Genomic DNA, 27,070 nt, shown 5'->3' on the forward strand with positions numbered 1-27,070 from the left:
GTAGATATGTATTTACCACTGGTCTACGACCAGTTGGGCAGTTATGTATATATCACTATGTTACGGCTGGTTGGGCAGTTATTACCACCGAGCTACGGCCGGTTGGGCAGTTACCACTGATCAGTCGGGCAGGTGTGCTCTACCGTCGGGTGATAATCGGACGGGCAGTTACCATCGTACTACGGCCGGTCGGGCAGTTACCACTGATCAGTTGGGCAGATAGCACCGAGATAATATGTAGGTCAGGATCACTGTATTATGCATAGAAGGAGTTAAGGATATGAGAGCATAAGGAGACATGTGTACTGGTTTCTCATTAGTAAGCCAGATGTGCTAAGTTGATTCTTATCCTTCTTCTTTGCAGCATATGTTTATTATGTTACATTTTCGCTTTACATACTCGGTACATTATTCATACTGACTTCCTTTCTTGTGGACGCTGCGTTCATGCCCGCAGGTGTAGATAGACGGGACGAAGATTTTCCACAGTAGGCTGCTTTCAGGTACTAGTTTTGATTTGTGGTCTCCACTTCTTCCTGAAGTATTGCCGAATCTGGGTTGTATACATATTTTGTGTTAAGGGTATGTCCGGGGCCCTGTCCTGACTTATGTACTTCAGTCATGTTCATAGAGGCTTTGTAGATAGATTCCTGTGTACAGCTCAGTTATGTTTTGTTATTGGGCATGTTGACGTCGCAGTCCCATTGTACATATATGTATGCATGATATTATATTCATAGTTGACCTTCTTGGCCTTATTTTTCCATTAGAGACATAGATGACGCAGGTACAGTTTGGTTCGCTCGGCCCTAGTAGGGTGCCGGGTGCCAATCACGCATCACCAAGGTTGGGGTGTGACAAATTGGTATTAGAGCAGGTCTGTCCTAGGGTTGTCTGCAAGCCGTGTCTAGAAGAGTCTTGTTTATGGTGTGCAGTGCACCACACTTATAAACAGGAGGCTACAAAGCATTTAGGAAGATTTCTTTCTTTCCTATCTTAGATCGTGCGATAGAACCGTGTTATGAGGATTCTCTTTCTCCTGACTATGTGTTGTGATTTCAGCGATGCCTATGAAAATAAAAGCAACGGAAGCCCAGAAGGGCAAGGCAGTGGCCGGAAGGAGGACTAAAGTCCTTGAGAATTTAACATTCGAGGATAAATGTTTTTAAATGGGGGAAGGATTTTACAAACCATAGTTTCGTATGTTGAGATTCGAGCTACCTTTCAGGGGGTATGTGAGATGATATATGTTTATCTTATGGTTATGAGGGTTTAAGTTCATATAATAAGCCATGGGAGGATTGGAGAAAGAATATCGTTTAGTATATGTGATATTTTGAAGAGTACAACCATGGGAAGTACGTAGCAATGAAGTAAATGATGAATTACGATCTCTTAAGTCGTAACCGGGAAGGAAAACCTTGGAACCAAAGTACATGACCATTATCAAGTATGATTAAGGATAAATATCATGTATGGAGAGTTTCGGAAGATTCCGGGATCAAGCAAATCGAAGAAAATAAGTTTGTCAAAAATTTGGAAAAAAGTTGGCAGAATTTTGGATAGAATTTTTGGTCAACTTTGGAGGGGTATATCTCCAGGTATATTAGGATTTTTAAGGTGTTTCAAAAGCCTAAAATGAATTTCTTCGAGTCTAGTTTCCAACGCAATAAATCGCTCGTCAAAATGACATCGGAGTAGAGAGTTATGGTCATTCTAAGATAACCCATCCAAGCTGCCAAATGGCTTCCGCGGGTCCCACTTGGGAAAGTCGGTGGAACCGACTTATGAGGGATATAAAAACCCCCCCCATCAACCCCATTTTTTCACTATTTTACACTTTCATGGGTTCTAGAAATCTCCAAACACATCCCCCAAACATTTATAGCCCATTAAATCAAAAATTTAAAAAGATTACACCAAACTAGTCCATGAAAGGTGATTGTTCTTGCTTCTACTTGATGTTGTGGTAAGTTTGGTCTTGAAGAAAGTTGTTGTGGCTAGAGTTCTTCAAGTATAAGGTACGTTCTTCATCCTATCTCTTATGTGGGATGTTTTATGGAATATTTTTTACTTTGGTATTGATGATGATGTTGTTGATATTAGTATTGCTATCGTTGTTGTTTTGTTGGTATTGTGATTTCGGGCTAGGCACATAAACAGGGGATATGCTGCCCGAATTTCGACAGATTCTGAAAGGATTTTAATTAAAGGCTTGAGACAAGTGTATGATGGCGAGTCTAACAATAGTATGAATGGTTTTATATGTAGATTACGAGACTACGAACTATCGTAAATAGATTGCAAGACGGGAGGTAGGTTGGAAAGTCGAGAAGTGAATTTCCAGGTATGTTAAGGCTAAACCTTTCTTTCTTAAGGCATGATTCATTTGTTTTGAACTTATACATGACATCTTCAACGACCTTGTTTCTAAAAGTACCAAAGCTTATAGTTCCCGATGTTCTTATGATATCATTGAGCTTGTTTCATGGCTATAGATGTTATTCATTATTGTTGATCTCATCTTATGATCTTTTTTCTTCAAGGTGAGATATGTTCATGATGATAGTTCCATAATGTTAATCGGAGGTTTACAGACCTTATGTTACTCTGATGCGTTTAGAAATGTGTACTTACGTAATGTCTTGTGGGACATAAATAGAGTACTAGCAAACGATCCCCAATAAGGTATTTGATGCTAGAAGAAATGCTTATGATTGATCTCAGAGTCTGGTTAATGTTCAATTAAGCGGTAAGAGGTCCTTATGGCCCAGAACTGTGCTTATAAGACTTATGTGATCGTGTATGCTATAACGGACAAGTGATGGCCATAAGAAGTATATAGAGATTACTCAGGGAGACAAGGCCATGATTATGATTATAATTACCACTGGTCTACGACCAGTTGGGTAGATATGTATTTACCACTGGTCTACGACCAGTTGGGCAGTTATGTATTTACTACCATGCTCCGGTTGGTTGGGCAGTTATTACCACTATGCTATGGCAGGTTGGGCAGCTATTACCACCGAGCTACGGCCGGTTAGGCAGTTACCACTGATCAGTCGGGCAGGTGCGCTCTACCGTCGGGCGATAATCGGACGGGCAGTTACCACGGTGCTACGGCCGGTCGGGCAGTTACCACTTATCAGTTGGGCAGATAACACCAGGATAATATGTAGGTCCGGATCACAGTATTATGCATAGATGGAGTTAAGGATATGAGAGCATAAAGAGACATGTGTACTGGTTTCTCATTAGTAAGCCAGATGTGCCAAGTTGATTCTTATCCTTCTTCTTTGCAGCATATGTTTATTATGTTACATTTCCGCCTTACATACTCGGTACATTATTCGTACTGACATCCTTTCTTGTGGATGCTGCGTTCATGCCCGCAGGTGTAGATAGACGAGACGAGGATCTTCCATAGTAGGCTGTTTTCAGGTAGTAGTTTTGATTGGTGGGCTCCACTTCTTCCTGGAGCATTGCCGAATCTGGGTTGTATAAGTATTTTTTGTTAAGGGTATGTCGGGGGCCCTGCCCTGACTTATGTACTTAAGTCGTGTTCATAGAGGCTTTGTAGACAGATTCCTATGTACAGCTCAGTTATGTTTTGTTAGTGGGCGTGTTGACGTCGCAGGCCCATTGTACATATACGTATGCATGATATTATATTCATAGTTGACCTTCTTGGCCTTATTTTTCCATTGGAGACATAGATGCCACAGGTACAGTTTGGTTCGCTCGGCCCCAGTAGGGTGCCGGGTGCCAATCACGCCTCACCAAGGTCGGGGTGTGACAGTCGTTTTGAGCCTTTCACCTAAAATTCTCCAAAATACCTTTCCCGAGGTTTCTTTTGTGTATTTATGTCTTGCGAAGATGGGTGGTACAGTTCTCGAGGAAATCGGGCGAGTTTTCAGATCGATTTTGGTAAGTTTAGAAGTTTTAGAGTTATAGAAGTGGAGAAGTTTGACCAAAGTCAAACATCAGGGATAAATGTGTCATTTTTGTAGTTTTGTCGATTACATTAGGTCCAGAATGTCATTTACAACTTAGTCGAGCCTTTTGTTCGGGTCCCGAGGCATTCGGGTATGATTTGGGTCCTTGGTTGGAAAGTTGAGTCTTGGAAGTTTTGAAGTTGACCTTGGTCAACCCCGGGTCAAGACGACCCCTTATGGGGAATCGAAGTGCGCGAGCGAGTTTGTAGCGTGTTTTATGATAGAAATGCATATTTGGTTTGTGTCCGAGGGATTCCAAATGAGTTTCGGGTGTTGGATCGGGAATTTTGAAACTAGAAAATTGGCTTCAACTGTCATCTGGTTTCCTTCATCGCGATCACGATAAGGGTCACGCGGCCGTGATGAAGGAAGGGAAAGTGGGTCGTGATCGCATAGAGGAAAAGCTAGGCCTGGTCGGGTAAGCCTCTCACAATCGCGAGAACGGCCCTCGCGATCGCGATGAGTAACGTGATTGGGCAGTGATAAAAACTCCATTTCGAGTTCATTATTTCATATACCCATTTTAGAAGCTATAGAGCTCGTAATTAAGTCATTTCAAAGCTAGATTCAAGTTTCTTCATTGGGGTAAGATCTAAACCTTAATCTAAGCGATTTCCATTAATTTTTCCCTTTAGTTTAAGCCTTAATCCATGATTTCTAAAGTAGAAAATGAGGGGTTTTCCATAGAAATGGGTTTAATAAATTCATGAAATTGAAGGTTCAATTGTGATAGAACTTGACGATTTTTAGGATATGGACTATCTAGACTATGGGTAAGATGATTTTAGGCTTAAATTCCAGTTTTGGCCTTATGGGGTCGGGGTTACCTTTTTTGGGCTATTTATAGGTTTCGAATTTAAATATAGCAATATGGGTGTTGTTGGATTCGTATGATCGTGTAGATTTCTAATTTGAACATATTGGATCCGGATTAGCGATAAATTACCGTTTTAACCTTCGTGGTTTGGGACGGGATTTTAGGTTGACTTTTTTGACCCAATTCTTTATATGGCTTTATGGGTATCATTAGACTCCTATTCTCATGTAACTACCATATTTGAACAGAGTGGTATCGTTTGGAGGTTTAGAGGAAAGGAAAGGACATGGAGTGACTTTTCGGCTTCAAATTTAGGCAAGTTAAGACTTACTAGACCCTTTATTTAGTGTTATGTGTTGGTTAATATAATAAAGGGCGTAATGGGGAATTGGGGGTCCCGTACTCATAAGATGACGAGCACTTATGCGAGTACCTGTGTATCTGTATGGGTAACTAAAATATGAACTAATTATGATATGTGATGGAGGTTATGTGTTTAGCCTTCAGGCCATGAGGAATGGTGAATAAATTTATTTAGGTTGGTATGATTGTTGTTTATCAGGGCCATCAGAGCCATGATTTGACTGAATAATTGCGATTAATTACTTGAGTTGCATTCATCACTCCACACTTCGTCTGAACTATGAAAAATGACCTACAATTTTGATATTGACCTAATATTATGCATTTACACGGTGTACGCATATGACACATCCCGTACATTTGTACGTTGTATTTGTCGTAAGTTAATAGACATAAGTTCAAGGACAAGATTATTTTTGAGGTTATAAGTATTTATGCTATGTTTAACAAGTGATAAGTAAGTGTCGTGGAGGTTAGAAGTTAAACGAATTGAAGAGAATAAGTTTCGTCGAGGTTCGACATCTATTTGAATAAAATACGGTCCAAGCAATAATACCCCATATTTTAAGACTAGGAAATTGAACCGTTCAATATGAGCAAATTTACCCGAGCCCGGAGGATTTAGTCATATTCAAGCACGCAAATCAAGAGCTCAGTGTATAAAAGGATGAAGTCCCAAAATGATTTAAGACGGAAAAGTGTGACGACGAGGACTGAAAATAATATTTTGTGTGTACCAAAAGAGGCTATGGACCAGTGTTATATCATATGATCTTGGTAACGAGTATAGGAAGTGTGTTAAAAAATGGTTACTATTTAAGTTAATTCAGATCAAGAAATTAATTACGTGTGTAATTGCTTAAATAGGAAATTGTAGTGGAAGACTAGAATTAATTATGTTAGTGGATAAATAATAGGTGGACATTGTCCATGTGGGACCTTGATAATTAGGCAACTAAGTAGGCGTTTGGCCATAGAAACCAAATATTTTTTCACTTTATTTGGAATTTTTGAAGTTGGAGTTGGAGTTGTGTTTGGTTATAGTTTTTGCTAATAGTATTTGGTCTTTTGAATGCACTTTTTTCAATAAACATGAAATATGATTTATACCCCTCAATTTTTAAGAACTAGCAACATCACCCAAGATAGAAAACAACAGTTCTCAAATATCTACATAGATGTAAATACTGATATTCTCTTCACAAACACAACCAAGAATAACTAGAATGTTCGTAATTAAACATTACAAAGCACCAAACGATGAATAAAAGAGCAAGCTGCTCATAACTAAGGAAATATTGACAAAAATTAATAAATAGAACTACATCAAAACCACTCAACAAAACTATTAACTTGTTATTCTTTAATATAATCCTCCCACATTGTGTAAACAATCTGTTCTCGTCGAGCATGCATTTCCCGATCAGCTGACCGAAAAGATGAATAAGCATTGTTAATCCCCATTAGTTTTTCATCGGTGCCATCAACATCTATATCATAATCTTCATACTCAGTAAATATCCCATCACTGCTTTGGTGTTCCTGTAAAAATTATGCAACACAGCACAAGCAATTACAATCCTAACTTGCGTGTCTACAACATAATTGTTCATGCCCTATCGAAGTATTCTGAATCTACTTTTCCATGCTCCAAATCTTCGTTCAATCACACTGCATAGAGATAAGTGTCTATAGTTAAATAACTCTTTGCCGTTTTGAGGCTCTCTCTCACTCCCTCTGTAGTCCTTCAAATGATACCGTATTCCTTTGTATGGTGCTAAAAATCCTTTCGTGTTCCGAAGACCAACGTCAACAACGTAATATTTATCTATCAAAATAAAATAATCGTAACTACTCAAACTAGCTAACAACAAATGAAATCCAATGTATTTAAAGTTATATATCTTGTGGTGGAAAAGGAAATTTTGCCTCTGGGTCAACAATCGTATTCTCAAGCACTCTACTGTCACGTGCAGTACATTCCTAACCAGCTGCGATAAAGGTGAACCGCATATCAAAATCACATGTAGCTAAAACATTTTGTGAAGTAAATCCTTTGCGGTTACGATATGCTTGTTGTTTATCTTTCGGGACCTCTCTTTGTACATATGTCCCATCAATCGCACCAACACAATCCTACCAAAGTCAAATATAGATATCATCAAATGGAATAAAAGAAGCAATGAGGAACTAGCAGTGATGTGAAATGTGAAATGTGGATAATCATATTGATAACTAACAGTGAGGAACCCAAATTGAAACTTCTCAACTGTAACACGTATGGTTCGATGGTCAGTTGACAATTTTTGCTTTATCATGTTGATAAGCCGACAAAATGTTTCAGGATACAAACGTGTACATTCATACATATGCATGCGTTGTTCCCTAAGAAGATCAACAACCCATACCATACCAGGCCTAAATATATGTTGCGGTATGCGAGATAATAACCTATATTCTCGGGTGACCTGTTCACACTGATTAGAAATTGCAACGCATAAGATGTAATCGTCAATGTCGTTGTCTGACTCAGTATCACTACTAGATATGTTCATATTTTTCAACACTTACAAGAAACCTGCGAAAATTAAACGAATACAATTTCAATTTAACGTGTTACTGAAAAATAACAATACAATTTCGGAGTGGAGATATTCTAATCAATGGCTGCAGACAGACTTAATTTCAATCAAAAGATACACCAAGTTTAACATTATACCTGAATTAATGAAGGTTCCAGTAAGTCAGCTGCCTAATCTTCTCTTCTTATAGCCGAAAATACAACCTCAATATTTGTTGGTGTAGTTAGCAAATTTCACCAATGCTGGTGTCCCGAACTTTCGAGTGATTCTTTCGTGAAAGATATTGTTGGTATGAATTAACACATGAATCTGAATTAGTATTTGGTCCCGACGGGGATTAGAATTTTGATTCCGACAATAAGCTCTAGTGAAATGAATCTCAAATCCTCAACAACAATGAATTCTCTATAGCTATTCCATGCTTAGTTGGGTCACCAATAATTCATCAGCTAGTCATGGACAAGAAGATACAAACAAGATTACACAATCATCTGGTCTCAATATTTATTCCCTTTACCTAAAACCTCCTCTCTCTAAACACTGACAAAAGGGAACTGAAAGATTACAAAGTAGAAATACTTTTTTTTAATAAAGATTTACAAAGTAGAAATACTCAGTAGTAGTCTAGTGTTTCAATAGGATTTTGATAAGAGCTGGCACTGATACCAGCTAAATATTTTTTGTTTTAGGCTAGAAAATACAATTGCAGGCTCAATGTAAGTCACTTACCTGCAGCAATATGATCTTTTATATTTTATGTAGTTATAGCTACATATAATACATAATTAGATCAAAGGTATACAGTATGGAGGATTAGTGCATATTTCACAAATTTCACTCTTCCTGTTATGAAACATAATATGGATATTTTGTCTATTCAAGATTGTCATATTCCTTCAGTGTAAACAAAATAGCAGTTTCCACGAGTAAACAGAATACACTCAAGTAAAATAGCCTATTGCTAACAATAGCCAAGAAAACAAAAGGAATGAAATTATTGAGTTACTTGCAGAGATTTGACAGACAACTTAGTATTTTAGGAATTTAAAAATGTCTGAAAGATACTTGGAATTGTAGCAGCTGATGAATCATTTTCTCCCTGGTAATGTCAAAAAGGTATAAATATATTAACAACGTATATTTGCTACTTTGATAGGATTACATTGTTGTTTCACAATTTTATGACATTCAATGAAAGTATTTAACCATATAGCTTAAGAAGAAGATATAACTGAACATCGTACAGAAATGAAACCAAATTCATTAAACAAGCCAACAATCCAACAAAGCAACACATAGTTCACATCAATTAACAAAATTGATGGAAATTTCACATTGTTCTGTGCATTCTAAACAAAATGGAATTGCCAAAATTCAAAGAACCACTAATCTGTAGTTTCACATTAAAAAGATAAAAACATAGTTCTCTGCATTTTTTTTCTTGACCCACTGATTAACAACCACTAATTTTCAGAGATTTGTTTCAAGTCCTTAACCCACTTAATTTGTCATTTCTCGGACATATGGACAAAAATATTGCGAAAGCCGGGGTCATGCAAGTGAGGAATAGCCAGAGAAAATTGTTCTTCATCAATAAGAAATTTGTCCATGACATATTACAATTGCGTAATGACGACTTGCTCGGAATAGGTATCAATCTCAGAAGATTTAGATGCTTGTGCCTGTTCTTCTTTCTTTTCTTTGGCTTCCACCCTGTCTCTCTTCCGCTGCAAATGTTCCCTTAAATATTCACTTAGGCCGTCAATAGCTGTAGCATGACCCTTTTTGCGATATGTGGATGTGCCATAATCAGTTGCCATAGACGAATCCGCCATAGTCCGATTCCCAGTCCCAGTCCCAATACCCGTGACATGCGTAGGCCCGGTATCATTAAGGTAGTCGTCACAAGAAAAAAGGTTTTTTATCCACTTCGGTAGCTTCATTTGATCATTGTGGAGAAACATTCATTGTACTGTATACCAAGCGCTCTCCCGTGGCAAATGATTTTCCAAATATTTCTCGCAACAAGTCAAAGTGTTCGAGCCCCTTGTATCTGTACTTGGATATATTTATATTTTTTTCTTTCTTTTTCTATAACATATTGAAAAGAAAAATATTAGTTCAATGCGCATAAAAGTACAATATACATACTTTTACTCATCTAAACTAACTTACCAGCACATAGTCCGCCCAAATCTCAGATGGACAAGTAATGGTGTTAGTTTCGGGGTCCCAACCATATCCAGAGCAACTTGTAAGGATATCCTTGATTTTTTTTGTTTGTCCTTAATCGGTTGTATTTGGACTTAATTTGAGGTTCATCAAAAGCGTCTTTCTTGCAAGATTTCATCCAAAACTCATCTATAACTTTCCTCCAACATGGACCATAGGAAGAACCATTAACAGCGTATTTCCTTGCATCATCATGTAAGATATGGATCAACATCGATGTCTCATCATCCGTCCATTTGTTAGCGTTTGAACCACGTGGTTTGCTCATTCTTTTACGTACGATATAACAACAATAGAAAGAACTGTTGCATAAATTATCTTCATTTTCGAACAACATAACAACTGAAAACATACCTTATAAGTATGGAATTGAAGGTGCCCACATGAGCATAACGGAAAATAAAACTGTAAAGTATGTTACCCTGTTAACCGATAGAGGCGCAGTGACAGAATTCTCGTATGAAATCCCAAAACCAGCTCCATGTGCTATTTGCATTACAGAACTTAATAAACAAGGATGAACCTTTAGTTGCACCAACCAAATAGAAATTGACGCAACCAAGAAATATTAAAGCATAAAAGGTGTTCAACAGTTGAGCAAAAAGAAATTAAATTGAAATTGTAAATACATAACCCGATTGAAAAGAGAATCAAAGCTGTCAACACATAACCCCCAATAAAACATTGACCTAGGGTTTACAAATCTGAAAATTCTACACAAATCAAGCAAATAATAATAAATTTTAGCAATTACGGTCAAAGAAGGTCGCTGCTATTGTTGGTTCTGCTTGAAGATGCACAATTTTTCCGATGAAGAACTATGGTGCCATTAGTTGGAAATTTAAGAAAGCATAAAGAGCAATACATGGTAAGTTCTCTATTGAAGGTAAGAGATTTTATGAGGTAAGTTTGACAGATACGGTAGTTGGGTCATTTAACTTGGTTGTTGGGTAAAATAAATGGGGGCTCTTTTTATAAAAGTAAAAACTTACTAGGGTAAAATTTGAAAAATGAAAGTAACGGTTCAAAAAGTGAAAATGGAAAAAGTGAAAAATGTGAAAACAAACTTTTTGGTTGTTTTCCAAATTCCAGTTGTATTTGAAATTTTCATGATCAAATGCTGATTCTAGAAAAAAGTGAATTCTCATGGCCAAACAGGTCCTTAGTGACTTACATATATAAATATTTTAGGTGGTGGTGGAAATCATTGAGGCTAGGCGTTAAAAGGGTTGGCCGAGAGGAGACACGTGTTAAGAAAAAAAGGTATTTTAGACCTTTATCTCATTATTTCTATAGGGAATTCATGGAAGGAAATTGTTACACAATACTTAGTGTAAGTTGGTAGCAAAGTTTACTTCCTAGGCTAGCAGAAACGTGAATTATTTCATTTAGGAAGTAACGTATGTCATTTCTCAAAAACAACATACGGGTTTTGCGCATCGCTTCGATCTCGTTATTCTATTTTGTCGTGTTGTTGAATCCAGGCTTTCTTCTAAGTGAAGTAAGGTGGAAGAAGAAGAGTTCTTGTCAAATTAGTTAAGAGTTCTCCTCCTTTAGATGGATTTGAATAAATCTAGATCATAGCTAAGTTATGGAATTTAGAACTTATGGGATATTGATGGAGAAATCATGTTTGAGTTAGGGTAACTTGTTGAACTGATTTGAAGGTATATTTATAGCACTTTATGGCTAGAAATTATTGGAGTAACTTGAGTATATTGTTGTTGTTGTCATTGATATGTGTTTTGAAGGAAAGAAAAAATTGGAGAAGTATGTTTGATAGTCGTAGTCGAGCTTGTCGCTCGTTGTAGCGTTGTTTGGGTTGTAAAACTTGTTATGGGAGTTGCTGGTTGTTTTGAGTTGATGTTGTGCCTATTTTGGACTTGAGGAAAGTTAAAGAAACAGGGGAAATGCTGCCCGTTTAATTATAGAATAAGTTTAACTTTCGATATAGGAAAATGGACTAGTTCATAGTTTAACGATAGCGTCGTTATTATTGTTGTAGCTTAAAGTGCTGCTCGAGTTGAGCTCCTTGAGTTCCTGAGCAAGTATGTAAAGGCTATCCTTCTTTCTTTGTTTGGCATGATTCCTTATCGAGCGAGTCCCGACCAAGTGCACAAAGAGGTTCCACTCGCAGAAATTCCATGTCTACGTCGTTTCATGATATTCGTATAGTAATTTCCCTCGTCAGGAGTTCATTTTCAGTTAGTATTGTTGCTCACATAGCTAGTAGATAGAAGTGATATTGTAGAGTCTATAGAAGTATACACTCGCCTTCGGGGATATGATGTTTGCCTTCGAGGCTATAATGCTTGCTTTTGAGGCTATGATATTCTTGCCTCCGGGGCTATGATATGCTTGCCTTCGGGCTATTAGCCATGCAGATGCCTTCGAGGCTATATAGACGCGCGCTTGCCTTAGGGGATATGATTATACATATAGACTGCCTTCGGGGCTACATTGAGTGCCCTCCAAGCTAATCATGCATATCTAGATGCCTTATACGAGGCTAAGTACTTTGATTTCGTATTACTAGTTATTAGATGTCGAAGGCAAGTAAGTACAGTCGGATTCCTTATTGACTCTTCAGTTTATGTTCAGTTATCTTATATTTCATTCAGTATTAGTTTCAGTCGCCTTACATACTCGGTATGTTATTTCGTACTAATGTCCCTTTGCTTGGGGAAACTGTGTTCATGCCCGCAGGTTCAGATAGGCAGCTAGGGAGACCGCCTCAGTAGATCTGCCGAGTACCAGATAGTGTGGTAAGCTCCATGTCATTCAAAGTTACCCAGTACAGAGTTTTGTGTATATAGAGATGATGGGTAGGTCGGGGCCTTGTCCCGGTCATAGTACAGTCATTTCTCTTTAGAGGCTTGTTGACGCATTCCTGTATGATATGTGTGTCAGTATAGCGGCCTTGCCGGCCCTTGTATACGTTCATTTTGGTACCGTTGGTTATAGGCATTTATGGCAGCCTCGTTGGCCTGTGCAGTTATGTATATGTGTCTTGGGTGTGTGCGCCCTTCAGGTATGATAGTAGTTACTTGCAGATGATTCAGGATACAACCTTGTTGGCCTTGGTTGGTATTGTCTGTTTGCAGGTAGGCCTCATCGGCCTAAATTGAAGGTTACCCCCTCCAGAGTCACAGTTACAGAGTGGTTTGCTCGGGCCGAGTATGGCACCGGGTACCGGCCACGACCCTCCAGATTTGGGGCGTGACAACATATCCATTCATACTTTCATGATATTATTAGCATATGACTAGTAAATTACAAGACAGGAACTTGGGAGGCCGAATATTGGATATGATACATGATTTGGACTCATGATGATATTTCAGCCAACGGTTAGGACCCGATGAGATCTGGTATTCCTGGTGGATATATGGGCCTCATGAGTCCCCCATGGGTCACGTGAAACCTACTCCAGGAGCGTGTGTATACCGGTGCATATGGTCATTTCGGTGCATACTATTCACTTGCATTGGCATGCATTCCTTTACATTGCATACCTGTTATATCCCGTATTTTGTACATTCGGATATTTCAAGATAATTGCGATAGGTTAAGGGCATGGTTATATTTTTGATCTTGTCTAACACACAAGTTGTTTATGAAAATTTTGATGTGGAAATATTAAGAAAGGCTAGGGGTAAAAAGGGAAATTCACAAGATGGCTCATGGAAATATTAAGAAGAATTTGGGGTTGAAAGTGAATTATGAAAACTTATAATTCTTGAACAAAATGGGCCAAGTGGCCGTGTGATGTGGTGTGGGCCTTGGCCCACATGGATGCTTAATATGTGTAAATAAAAGATGACTAAGTGATCATATTTATCATCTTATCACTTAGAAAATTCAAGAAACTTGGAGAAGAAAAAGAAGGAGACCTATTCGGCCATGGTAGAGAAAAATTGAGGTCCAAAAATCTTGATCAAAAAAATATTTTCTTCTAGCAATTCAACCAATTGGAAGGTCCTCTTTAACGTGGGGTAGTTGTTGGGGCAAGTAAACCATTCATTCTTGCAAGGAGCAACCTTAGCCAAGCAAGAAGATAAGTAGAAAAGGCAAGGTTTAATCTTCTTTTTATATGTTAGGGATGGTTTGTGTATGTTGTAGTATGTAGAAATGAATGAAAATCATGAAACTTTGTGTGTTGGGGTTGAGCCGTGTAGGTGGGTGCTTGGCCGTGTATATGTTGTGTTGTGGAGGAATGATGAACTAATTTTATCTAGTATTTTGGTTGTTGTTGTTATGGATTCTATGATGAAAATGAAAGTTTGATAATTCTAGTTGAAGTTGTAATGGTTGGAGAGTTGTTTTAGAAGCTAATGCGACATTAATACCACTTCTTGTATTTATGGAAAATAATGTTGTTAATGTGAGAATTGTTGGTGTAGTTCATGAACTGGAAAGAAGGAAATGTGTTGTTATTGTTCTTGTTGAATTTGGAAGGTTTCGGGTGAAGTGGTATGTTGGTTGCGTTGTTTTGAATATTGTGTGAATTGTTTGAAGTGTTCTCGAATCATGTTAGAATGATTTCGGATTAACACTTGAATGTGAGATCATTGGTGTTAGCTTGACTGTATATGGTCGATTTGAATGTAAATGGGATTGTTGTTGATGATTTGGCTGAGTTGAATTCTCGGGGTTGGTTGTAATTACAGGGGAAATGCTGCCGAAATTTCTGTAAATGAAGTATTAGTCTAGGATTGGACTCTTAAGTATCTATAGCTAATGTTTGAGATCTTTTGACATTATTGTAGATCTTGCGAAAGCCGAGACGTAAGTTCGAATTAGCTTAGGAAGTGGGCAAGGTATGTAAGGCTTACCCTTTCTTTCTTTTGGCATGTCCTAGAGCTAAGTAAGTTATGATACGTATCTTGGGGTAACTCTATTCTTGATTCCGAGCGTGTTAATGATTCTTATTCACTTCTTGATATGAGTATACTTAGTATAGGTGAGCTTATTGTACGATTGAATAACAAGCAAAGCATAAAGAGTTCTTGTTTTTTTTTAAAGAGTTCTGTAGGTAGTAATGTCCCCAACTCTCGTAGATGGTCTCGGATTGTCTTGGAAATGTTCGTAGAGGTTTCTATAATGAATAACGTTTCTAACTTTCATATGCTAACTCGGATTGTTCATGGAGGTCTCTATAATGAACAATGTCCATAACTTTCTTATACTAACTCGGATTGACTTGAAACGTGCTTATGGTTTACTAATGATTTCGAGAAAAATTAGTTTTGTACTAAAGGAAACATAAAGTTGATTTTCAAAACCACTCCGAAGGGGGTGCGAGATTTTACTATTTCGTTTCATTTACGATTTATGTTTACACTCCATAGCATTATTTCTTTGTATTGATATTTGTGGATTAAGTTGTGTTGACACCAACATTATTATTATGCCGAAAGCGGCATGCCCGAAGGGGCCAACATTATTTTTATGCCGGAAGCGGCATGCCCGAAGGGGCCAACATTATTTTTATGCCGGAAACGGCATGCCCGAAGGGGCCAACATTATTATTATGCCGGAAGCGGCATGCCCGAAGGGGCCATCATTATTATTATGCCGGAAGCGGCATGCCCGAAGGGGCCATCATTGTTACTATGCCGGAAGCGGCTGTCCGAAGGGACTATTATGATACTATATTCACATTGTATATGCTAGAATTTGTGTAAGTACTACATGGCACGGATTAAAATGTTGTTCCAGGTTACTCCCGGGTTGCTTTTAAACTTGTTTACTGTTATGCCTTTCCTTGTTTATGATTCAGTAATGCTTTACATATTCAGTACATATTTCGTACTGACCCCCTTTCTTCGGAGGCTGCGTTTCATGCTCGCAGGTTCAGGGACGCGGTTCAACAATCCAGCCACCTAGGAGGAGTCAGCGCTGAGAGTCAGATAGCTCCACTTGCTTCGGAGACTGTTCCCGTTCTGGTATAATTCTGTGTATATATTGCGGGCACGATGGGGCCCTGTCCCATCTCCTATGTACGGTCATACTCTTTTAGTAGTATGCGAACAACGTGGGTGTCATGGTTACTGATTGGCCTTGTCGGCCATTATTTTGTTGTACAGAAGTGTTGGTAGCCTCGTTGGTTTGCCTTGTCATATGTTATGTATATATAAATATGCTTTGGGATGTTTTGGAGTTGCAGGTCGACTTCGGTATTTTATTTACAGTTTTCAGACTTAGTTAAATAAGCCCTGTTGAATGCCATGTTTGAGTACAGGTAACATAAGTTGGGTCATCGGGCAGGTTAAGCTCGGTCACTCGTCATGGCCCTAGGTTGGGTCGTGACAATACCATTTATGTTGTTTGCCTTGTTTTCATGCCATGTGTGCCTAAAGTATATAGAGACGGGATCTCTATGCTCGAACTTATCATAACTAATATGAAGATGGGATATTTACTCTTAAACTTGTCTTAACTAAGAAAAAGACCAAACATTTACGAATAAGCAGAATAGAAATGGATTGTATGAATTGACGTAATGTACACATCTTCTATACTTGTTGAATACTATGAATTGTGGATTTTAAACTAACGAAGCAAGAAGAGGAGTATCAGAAGTACCGACCCTTGTAATCACTATAGTTTAGAGTCGGTCAACGATGCTGCTAGGTACACGTGCTTCCCGTACTCACCTTTTGTGTGCAGGTACAGATCCGGGTACGAGTTGAGCATCTTGGCTCAGTGACTGTTGGAGCGCTTTCTTGGAGTTCAGGGTATGCTGATGAGGGTCCCACATCCCCAGACTTCACTCTATCATTTATTTTTTGTCTTTTTTCACTTCGAACAGTTTATGTAGTATTTCCAAACTGTATTCGGATTTAGTTGCTCATGTACTGTGACTTCCAAGTTTTGGGGAGACGTATTGACTTAGACTACTTATGGCCTTATTTCTATTAGACTTATTATGATACTTATCATGATTTCCGTTTTTCAATTCCGCGATTTATTTATGTTTCGCGACTTAGCCTTATTTGAGGATTTTGGACCGTGACAAATAGCCGCTGGGCTATCACAATATAAATTCATGTCACCCTGATAATTTTTTTTGTAACATCAAATGCTCAAAGAATAATTAATGAACTCCACCATTATATCCTTTTTCTTTGTGGATATCATTATATGCTTTACTGGTGTGTATATCAATATATTATCGGAAAAGGGCCAAATATACCCCTGTACTATGAGAAAAGGTTTAAATATACCCCTCATTATACTTTCGGTCCAATATACCCTTGCCGTTATACTATTGGTTCAAATATACCCCTGTACTATGAGAAAAGGTTCAAATATACCCTTCCTCAATTAAGATTGTCCAAGGTGGACATCCAATCCTACGTGTAACTGACATTTGATAAGGTGGATACCACGTGGCATGCCACCTCAGCTCTGCTAACCCATTTTACCCATCTCCCCTATTTCCTTCCCCTCCACCACTAAATTAACTATCGTCAATGCATTAAAACAAAACTTTTGTCCTTAATTTAATGGTGGAATTGGACAAGAAGGACAAATCTCTACACTCACCTACACTGTAGATTCGACCTTAATCAATTAAACAACCATCTTTCTAAAATGTCATGCTCTGGATTAGTTAGGTACTAAATTAATTTAACACTCTTTTGAAAAGTCACTTGGAGTACACATATGTGACTTTCGGATGTTACTGGAGAAAATTTGGATCTTCTCAAAAGGAATCTTTTTTCTTGATTAAGAATTGCTCTGTCAATAGTTTCATTTTATGTGTCGAGTTCAGCTAAGCACTAACACTTAAGAAAGTAAAGCCACCATTAATGGTGGTGGAGGGGAAGGGAATTTTAGTGGTGGAGGGAAAGGAAATAGAGGAGATGGGTAAAATGGGTTAGCGGCGGTGAGGTTGCATGCCATGTGTCATGCCCCGAACCATGGCCTGGGCGAAACACGGCACTCGGTGCCTTACTGCATGTGACCGAGCGAACCACATGGCTTGCTGAATCATCATGAGACATAACATGAGCGGAATATAACGTGAATGCATGATGAGCCTTTATAAGCGTAGTAAGTCATAATACTTAATAAAATACTTGTTTAAACATGAGTGCGGAAATAACATGAATGAGCCGAAATGGCTATACGACTCCGAATGTCTGACATAACATAACTGACTTGTCTAGTCTATGAAACCTCTATCATGAGTCTGACTGGAAAACATACTTGCTGGGACAAGGCCCCAAGCATACCTTAGATGCATAACTAATCATAAAACAAAAGTTGACTAAACCCCGAATGAGATGGGGCTCACCAATAAGCTGATACGAATGATGTCCTACTGAGCAGATGTGTCGTCCTGTATATCAGTACCTGCATCGTGAAATGCAGGCCTCCGGGCAATAAAAGGGGATGTCAGCACATTGAATGTACTGGTATGTAAAGCAACTGAAAGAAATAACATGGGACATGGAATAACATGATAAAAACTGAAACTGAAAACCTGGACATGAACATGAGCATGAGCATGAGTACATATATATATAACATAAGTAAAACATGATAAGTAGGGAGAGCATTTCATAAACCGACATGTGTCACACCACGTGGGTACGTGGAGTTTGGTCCTCGCCGCGACCAGCAGAGCCCTCATACCTTGCCAGGGTATAAGATGGTATCGTGCCTGATGAATCCATTCAGTGTAAAATTAAGGTATCGTCCTAACTGGGCGGAGCGATCCTTGTCCTACGGTGGCTACGTAGTTTCAGGCTATCTGAGCCTTCTCGGTAATTCGTGCAACTTTCAAAAACATGAACATAATATAATTGGCTAAGAAGCCCATGATTTTCGTGAATAAACTTGTACTTGTCTTGTAATCATGATTTCACGAAATAACTTGTAAACATGGTTTCATGAAATAACGTGTAAGCATGGTTTCATGAAATAACTTGTAAATATGGTTTCATGAAATAACATGTATTTAGTATGTATGTATCTTATATCATAGCATGAAAGTAATTATATAATACAGTTGCATGAAAACTTGTAGACATGTAGGATATTCATGAAACAACCATTCTTAGTCAAAAACATGCATGCAAGAACCCATGGAATACAAGATATGGGTTTTCATAGATTACAGACAGATTCTCAATAATCATAAAGAAATATTACGAACTCAATGATGGAATTATAATAATTCATACATAATATAATCATGGACATGGACCTAGGGTTATCATGAGCATGGTATTGAAACCCTAGTTTTAGTAGAGAATCATAATGTTATGGATTATGAGGCGTGGGGAAGAACAATGATGTTCCCGCACGTAGATAGTAACTCTACATACCTTAGTCTCTCCAAAACATGAATTAAAGACTTGAGCTTTGAAGAAGATTTCCAAAATCTTGAATTCTTGAACCTTGAGATGGGTTTTCTTGAAAACCCTAGTTTTAGAATGATGATTTCTTGTTTAGATTACAAGGATATATATTAGAATTGACTTGGAATGATTAGAGTAGGCTTACCTTGGTGTTCTTGATGATGCGAGAGAATAGAAGGTCGTTCTAGGGCTTGGAGGTGTGAAGAATGAAGTGAAAAAGCCTTAAAACGAAGTTTTAAAATTTCTTTCGGACCCATTTTACACCCCATTTTACGTCCCGTATAATTTGTACGAACCGTATATCATACCGTAAAACCATTCCAGTGATTTGGACTTTCTAGACCAATTTTACAACTGGAATATACGGCCCGTATAATTTTTACGGTCCGTATGTTCCACCGTATAATTTTTACGGTTCGTATGTTTCCACCATAAATCGACAGAACACTGTTTAGTAAAACGGGCATAACGTTTTGTACATAGCTCTGTTCAAGACCCATAATATACCGTTGGAAAGCTATTTCAAAGGTCTACAACTTGCATCAAGGAGGTTTTCCCAAATTATAAATTAATAAAGGGGTTATGATCATTGGAAGTACTACCTTCTATAAACTCACTTGCAAACATGCCCCGTAGAGTGACTTTCAACTTTGCTTTGCCCAAAGACTCTTCTCATGTCTTGATTGGGTTTCAAACACCATTTATACACTACTCAAATTGGGTTCATTATACCCCCGTCTTATGAGACAAATCTTAGCCCGAATGCACGAGGTGTTACACCACGTGACATCCACCTCATCAAATGTCAGTGTCAGGTAGGATTGGATGTCCACCTTGGACAATCTTAATGGAGGAAGGGTATATTTGAACCTTTTCTTATAGTACAAGGGTATATTTGAACCAATAGTATAACGGCAAGGATATATTTGGACCGAAAGTATAACGAGGGGTATATTTAAACCTTTTCTTATAGTACAGGGGTATATTTGGCTCTTTTCCGTTATATTATTAACACTATGCATATTGTCACATATTTGTATGTACAATTGATAAATTAGGTAAATGCTTTTATCTGTGTTTACGTGCATATGACCATTAATATTTTATAAGTAGAAGCTTTTCAATGACAAGGCTATTCGTACTATCTTTCGCCACGATCTATTGAAGACGGACAATGATGCTTACTGATTCCGAACTCACTCATCTCTCCTTTCCTTTCTGATGTACCATTGTAGATGCATGATCTGGGAAATAACGCACCACATTGTGGTTGATCGATCCATATTTAATTTACAGTTATTCCAACAGTGAGCGAACCACTTAATTCAGTGGTGGTTGAACCTTCTTTGTTATCTTTTCATTTTCTTTTTAGTTGTCGCATTTGTAGTCCTAACTTTTAGATGGTCTTAACTAACCGTGTGAAACTAGACCTATATATTTAGTTCTATTTTGAATATTTCTTTCCATGGATTTATCTATTTTATTATGCTTAGTCTGGATTATTTCTCTATTCTAATGTATTTTAATATGGATTGAAATGGTTGAGTTGTCGTTAAATTTGGTTTGATCGGCAAAGGAATTTTGGCGTACCCATCACAAGTCCTTGGGGTTTGTATTTTGAATATTGCTATCCGTGAATTTATCTATGTTATTATGCTTAGTTTTGATTGTTTCTCTATTCTAATGTATTTTAATATGGATTCAAATGGTTTAGTTGTCGCTAAATTTGGTTTGATCGGCAAAGGAATTTTGGAGTACCCATCACAAGTCCTTGGGATTTTGGGCCATGATATATATTCGAAATTTGGCCTACAGAACAGTCTTATAACTACGTATATGTAATATCCGGTACTGTGAACAAGTTAGATATATTGTTTTGAACGTACTAAATGCTTAAGACTATAAATTTGAAGTTATTTGACATAGAAGGTAAACAGACACCAGAAAGGACACACAATAGCAAATCAGATCGTAATTTAGAGGTTAATCCAATATTTAAATATTACAGATTTGAATGTGGGGTTCTAACATGACTCTTTTGATTAACTGATTTTAAAATCTATTACTTATTTATATTTGTTTGATGAATTTTTTAACATATATACAGGTTCATGGCGAAGTTACTAGATTCATCCGAACTAGTAAGTCATACTCTATATTTGCCTCTCGGTCATTTAAGTAATATTATTTTTTTAATCATGCGATATCTATAATTCACTGCCCCCATTAATCCGAATTCAATCCGCGCGACTTTAGAGAAATAAAGCATTCCATGCTAAAAATATTTTTTATTCTCAAGATAAGAACCTAAAATTTCTAATGAAGCTAGAGTCCCGATCATTCCACCGCATCCCTCTGTAGTGTTAACTTTTCACTTTTCGAACTAGTTTAATTACTAGGGAACGACCCTTGAACATTCTAGGGAACTCCGAAAGTAATGCTTTTGCAGTTACTTCCTTGTCTGCGACTCATGACTCATTTCATCTTTTTATTTGCCTGCATGAGTATAAGAGAAATATGACATTTCATTTCATATACCATGTTCTGTTTTCATTTAAGCATACTATTTTGAAATCACTAGTTCGGCTAATTAAAAGTATATGTTGAATTAATTTTCACGGAAGATAGTACGGCCTACTAAAGGAAACTCCTTTTTAAAATTAAAATGGAGGCCTTTAATTGAGTGCTAATTTTAAAGTGTGAAATAAAACGACAAAATTTGACACAAAATTGTAGGCGTCGCTTCCTTGGGCGCGTTATGTCACAGTAGGACTTTTTCCTTGGCATTGAAGCTTTCAAGAAAACAAAAACTGTTTTATTTCTCTTATTCAAATGAGAACTCCTTCAAAATCTTACTTTAATAAATCATTCCTTGTCACCTTTGACCCGTTAATCAAGATCGTAGTAACCAAAAACCAAAAGCACGTTGTCTTTTTCATCTTTTGACCTGTTAATCAAATCATTGCAATATCATCGTTGTCTTCCTTCCCCTACCCCCCCCCCCCCGCCCCACCCCCGCCTTATATTTTTCCTTTTTAAGGCGAATTCATACCTCAAATTTTGTTCTATGATTTCAGTCATCTTCAATTGAACCATTCCTTTTTCTCCTCCTTAATTATACTCATAAATCTATTTTTTCTGAAAAAATATTCCCATTTGTTTGAAAAGTTAGTTTATTTATGATTTATTTTCTTGCATGCATTTGACAATATTTCAAACCTGCAGCTGCAATTGGAAAATGATAGATATTCAAGAATTTCTCATGCGTTTCTCACTAGTTTCTTTTGTTCTATATTTCATTCGTAGGCTTAGGAAAACCCTTCACATGTCTATTGTTTCCCCACCAACCCCATCTCCGTCTCCTTCTTCTCCTCCTTCTCCGTCTTCCCTCCACTGGCTCGGTCCATGGATTTTCCTAGAAAAAGAAAAACCCTTTTCAAAGCTCGAAAAATCAAAAAAAACAAGAAATGATCATCCCACAAATGATTATAAGGATGATCAAAATCCGGATATCGATGAAGATGCTAGGAGATCTACAAATTCAAGAAAGAGACCTGCAAAGCTTGTGGTACCATCATTTGTTCCTTGTTTGGATTTTGGTGAGGTGGGAAAGAAATTTGACAAGACAGAATTTGAGACTGAAGGAAGAAATTATTCGGTTGCTAGTAGAAAAGGAAGGAGACAAGTCATGGAAGATAACCAAGGTGCCATGCTTGATATCTTAGGTGATCCTAAACAAGTAAGTCTCATAATTAATCATCTCTAAAATATTAGATTGTTCTATCATATGTTTATCAAGAAGTATGTATGATTTCCTTCTCTAAAATTATTTCACGTTATTCAAGAAGGGATAGTCCTATATTCCTTTTGTAATTTTATTAGTATATTTAAAATACAACAATTCATTATTTTGTTGCTACTAATTTTTAAAGAAAAAAAAAAGATAGTCCTATACTCAGTTTTGTAATTTTATTAGTATATTGAAAATACAACAATTCATTATTTTGTTGCTACTAGTTTTTAAAATTTTCAAGACGACTATATATGTCTACTCTTTCTCAAGACTTTCTTTATTAAGACGATTTATGTTTGGTTTATCTTCTAAAATTTGTATTACACTTTCGGAATTGCAATTAATTATTTTTTTAATTGTTATTGGTAGGCATTTTTTGTTGTGATTGATGGGCATGGAGGGAAAGCTGCTGCAGAATACGTAGCTGAGAATCTAGGAAAAAACATAGTAAAAGAATTAGAAGGTGTTGAAAGGAAGGAAGGAAAGCACATAGAAGTTGCCATACGGGAAGGTTACTCGCGAACAGACCAACAATTTCTTAAATTGGTAAGTATGACAATGACTATTGCTTTTTTTTTTTTTTCAATCTTTGAAAAAATTGATGGCCAGACTTGGTCAAAGTCTTATTCATGAATAGTTAATTAATGAGGGGATTCAATATTCTATTAAGGCTGTCATAATGGTAGGTAGACAAAAGTATGCGATGGATGTATCTACCACAGATTTTCTTCAAATAGTCACGGCAATTTGTTATTTCTCTTCACTAGAGAAACTTAATAAAAGTAGATACAGACAAAAGGGATAAGAAAATGACAATTTTAGGTTTAGAATTAAAGCCTTTTGATTACCGCCAACTACATCTTGTACCACTTGGCTGTGGAGTCAAAATACCACTAAAGGCTCTCCTCTTTTTTCTACCCCATCCAAAACGTACACAAAATAACAAAATGAAAAGAGAAACTGAGAAGGAATATATAACAAAACCACCTATGGACTATGAGTCACGGGATCAAAGTCTATAAAACAAGAAAGAAAAAAATGAGTAAAAAGAACGAGATTTAACTTATGTACATTGTACATGTAACATCGTTCAGTGTATTAGGGAATGTTATTTACCGCATTTTTTAAAGTTGCTAAATTAGGATTCCTACAGATAATTACCTATTGTTGTATGTCATCTTAACATGACAGTTTACAAAGCTGAACATTGTCAGTAGGAACAAATTACATTAATTATGCAACCATTATTATAGTATATAATATTCTTCTCTATATAAGCAGGGTGAAAATGGTGGAGCTTGTGTAGCTAGTGCACTGTTGAAGGATGAAGAACTTCATGTATCAAACGTGGGAGATTGTAGAGTAGTTTTGAGTAGGAATGGAGTAGCTGTTAGACTAACAAATGATCATCGTCTCTCAAGGGAAGATGAGCGTGCCCGAGTCGAAACTGCAGTAAGTCTTTTCTCAATTTTATAATTAAATAGATGGGTTGTGATGTTACATGTAATGGAGCTTATGTTTCGAGTAATATTGACAATTCTTCTACAATTAATTTCAGGGTGGATTTGTGTATTGTCATAATGGAGTTTGGCGAGTGAATGGATCACTTGCAGTTTCAAGGGCATTTGGAGATAACTACTTAAAGGAATGGATCATTTCTGAACCAGATGTTGTCAAGCTTCCTTTAACTTCTGATTGTGAATTTCTCATGATGGCTTCTGATGGCTTGTGGGATAAGGTAAATTTCTATGACAAATATCGATAAACAATGACCTTATAAAAATGGTAACTAACATTTTATAATAGGTTAAACTATCGTTGATATCGTACAAAATCTTTGCGCTTTCTGTCAGTGCATATAAATTAATCCTTAAATCACCGCTACCATAGAAAAAATGTCAGGACAAATAGGACGACCAAAATAGAGTCGTTCAAGAGAAATATTCATGCTTAGGAAACTTTCATATAGTTTGTCACCTGCTAGCTACTAATTACGGAGTAATTATTAATTTGCTAGCATGTATTGGTTTTCATGCAGGTAAGTGACCAAGAAGCTGTAGATGTGGTATCAAAAGAGAAGAGTTCGATATTGGCTTGTAAGAAGCTTGTAGATATGTCAGCAAGAAGAGGCAACCTTGATGACATAACAGTCATGGTCATCAATCTTCAAAGCTTCCTAGGCAGTAATTAAGAGTTAACTTAATTAGTCTAAGCAGCATAGTTTATGTGAAATTCTAGGGAAACAGGAAGGGTTTCTCCATCATCCTTGTGTACGTATATAGAGTGTCCTCCTTTATATCACATATAATAGAAGGAAACAAGGATGATGAGAAGAAAGTGGCCTAAGATTATTGCCACTATAGCTAAGAATTAGTTCTTTGTATGTGTAACGAGTTAAGAAAGTGGCCTAAGATCATCCACATTTTCTATTTCAACTCAGAGGTTAATTAATAGGTCTATTCCTTTTGAATCTATTGATAGAATAGACTAAACAAATCAATTAGTGGGTTTGTCTTATTAGCTTCTGCGAGTAGCAAGTCAGAAGAAAAGCTTAAATGTACTCCTTCATAAAAGAAGTTTGGTTGTTTGACTCGGTCGAGATAGACCTCGTTCATTCTTTAATTTATTATTTGTTAAAAACTTGCAAATTGAAGTCCGTATATCGTTACTTCTTTCAGTAATCTTTACCATTTGTACTATTACTTTGAAATAGAAGAATTAACGCTTTAGACAAAGTTCATTTATAGTTCAGTGAGAATCTCACTATGAGTTTATTTGGTTAGTTAGATAAAAGATTATAGTCTCAGGATAAATTGAGGAATTTTTTAATTTTATATTTGGTATATTTTTTTTATAGGATTAATAATCTCGGGATTGATTATACTATAATTGTAGTATTATTCTTATATCATATATACTTTATGGGGTCATTTGGTTCAAAACTGGGATACCTCATACCCCAGGATTATAATCCTCTGGGATATATCCTGGACTATCAATCCCAACTACTCTATGGAATAAGTTATACCAAAATTTTGGTATAAAAAAAATATTGTTTTTAGCTAAAATCTCAATCCAAACACAGGGTAAATTTAACGGGATAATCTACCTAATCCCTTAAATCAAACCACCACAATGTGGGATAATTCGGGGATTATTAAAATATCAAAGTGACACATTTACCCTTTGCAAAACTTTTCTCCTCAAGTTTTGTAATAAACAAAAGGTTAAATTGAAAATAATATTTTATCTCAATTTATATGATTTAAATCAAATATATATTTTATAGGGAAAAGGTGCAAACTTACCCATTAACTTTGCGATTTAGAGCAGATATACCCCTCGTTTAAAAAGTGGTGTATATATACCCCTGCCGTTACAAATTGGTGCAAATATACCCTTTATGCTAATGGAATTTTTTGTAAAAATCATTTAGCTTATTGTTTAATTAAAAAAATGCCATGTGGCTTTAATAAAAAGTCTACTCATTTTTTTTAGCATACATATTTTTCTAAAGTCACATGGTAATTTTTTTTCCTGGTGGATCGGGTCTGGTTCGTTTAAAAAAATGGCTAGACTTATTTCTTTAAAGTCATGGGGATATTTTTTTAAACGAACCAGACCTGACACACCAGTAAAAATATTACCATGTGTCTTTTGAAAAATATGTCTACTGAAAAAAAATTTGATAGACTTTTTTTTAAAGCCACGTGGCATGTTTAAAATTAAAAAATAAGCTAAATGATTTTTTAAAAAAAAATTACGGTCAACGAAAAGGGTATATTTGCACCATTTGTATAACGCAAGGGATATATTTACACTATTTTGTAACGGCAAGAATATATATTCAACATTGTTTTAACGAAAGGTATATCTGCTCTAAATCGCAAAGTTGAGTATATTTTCAGCTT

General features: G+C 36.8%; 1 protein-coding gene and 1 long non-coding RNA gene across 2 annotated transcripts; one reads left to right on the forward strand and one right to left on the reverse strand.

Annotated features, from left to right (window-relative positions):
• Positions 1-8,998: 8,998 nt before the first annotated feature.
• On the reverse strand, positions 8,999-11,123 carry LOC132606208 (uncharacterized). Its single transcript, XR_009569637.1, has 2 exons — positions 9,936-11,123; positions 8,999-9,851 (listed from the first exon to the last, which is right to left on the reverse strand). It is a non-coding gene; the product is annotated as an uncharacterized LOC132606208 (long non-coding RNA).
• An 11,277-nt stretch (positions 11,124-22,400) lies between these two features.
• LOC132606209 (probable protein phosphatase 2C 2) lies at positions 22,401-25,781 on the forward strand. Its single transcript, XM_060319602.1, has 5 exons — positions 22,401-23,105; positions 23,529-23,705; positions 24,441-24,611; positions 24,718-24,897; positions 25,198-25,781. Exons 1-5 carry the CDS (start codon positions 22,563-22,565, stop codon positions 25,348-25,350), a joined length of 1,224 nt encoding a protein of 407 aa, XP_060175585.1. The 5' UTR covers positions 22,401-22,562; the 3' UTR covers positions 25,351-25,781.
• The last annotated feature ends 1,289 nt before the right edge of the window (positions 25,782-27,070 follow it).

This window comes from Lycium barbarum, chromosome 8 (assembly GCF_019175385.1).
Source record: "Lycium barbarum isolate Lr01 chromosome 8, ASM1917538v2, whole genome shotgun sequence".
In the NCBI taxonomy this organism is placed as follows: domain Eukaryota; kingdom Viridiplantae; phylum Streptophyta; class Magnoliopsida; order Solanales; family Solanaceae; genus Lycium; species Lycium barbarum.

Coding starts and splice junctions, on each gene's coding strand:
- LOC132606209 (XM_060319602.1), top strand. CDS start 22,563: ATGCATTTGACAATATTTCAAACCTGCAGCTGCAATTGGAAAATGATA. Junction 23,706..24,440: donor ACCAACAATTTCTTAAATTG/GTAAGTATGACA, acceptor CTATATAAGCAG/GGTGAAAATGGTGGAGCTTG. Junction 24,898..25,197: donor CTGATGGCTTGTGGGATAAG/GTAAATTTCTAT, acceptor GTTTTCATGCAG/GTAAGTGACCAAGAAGCTGT.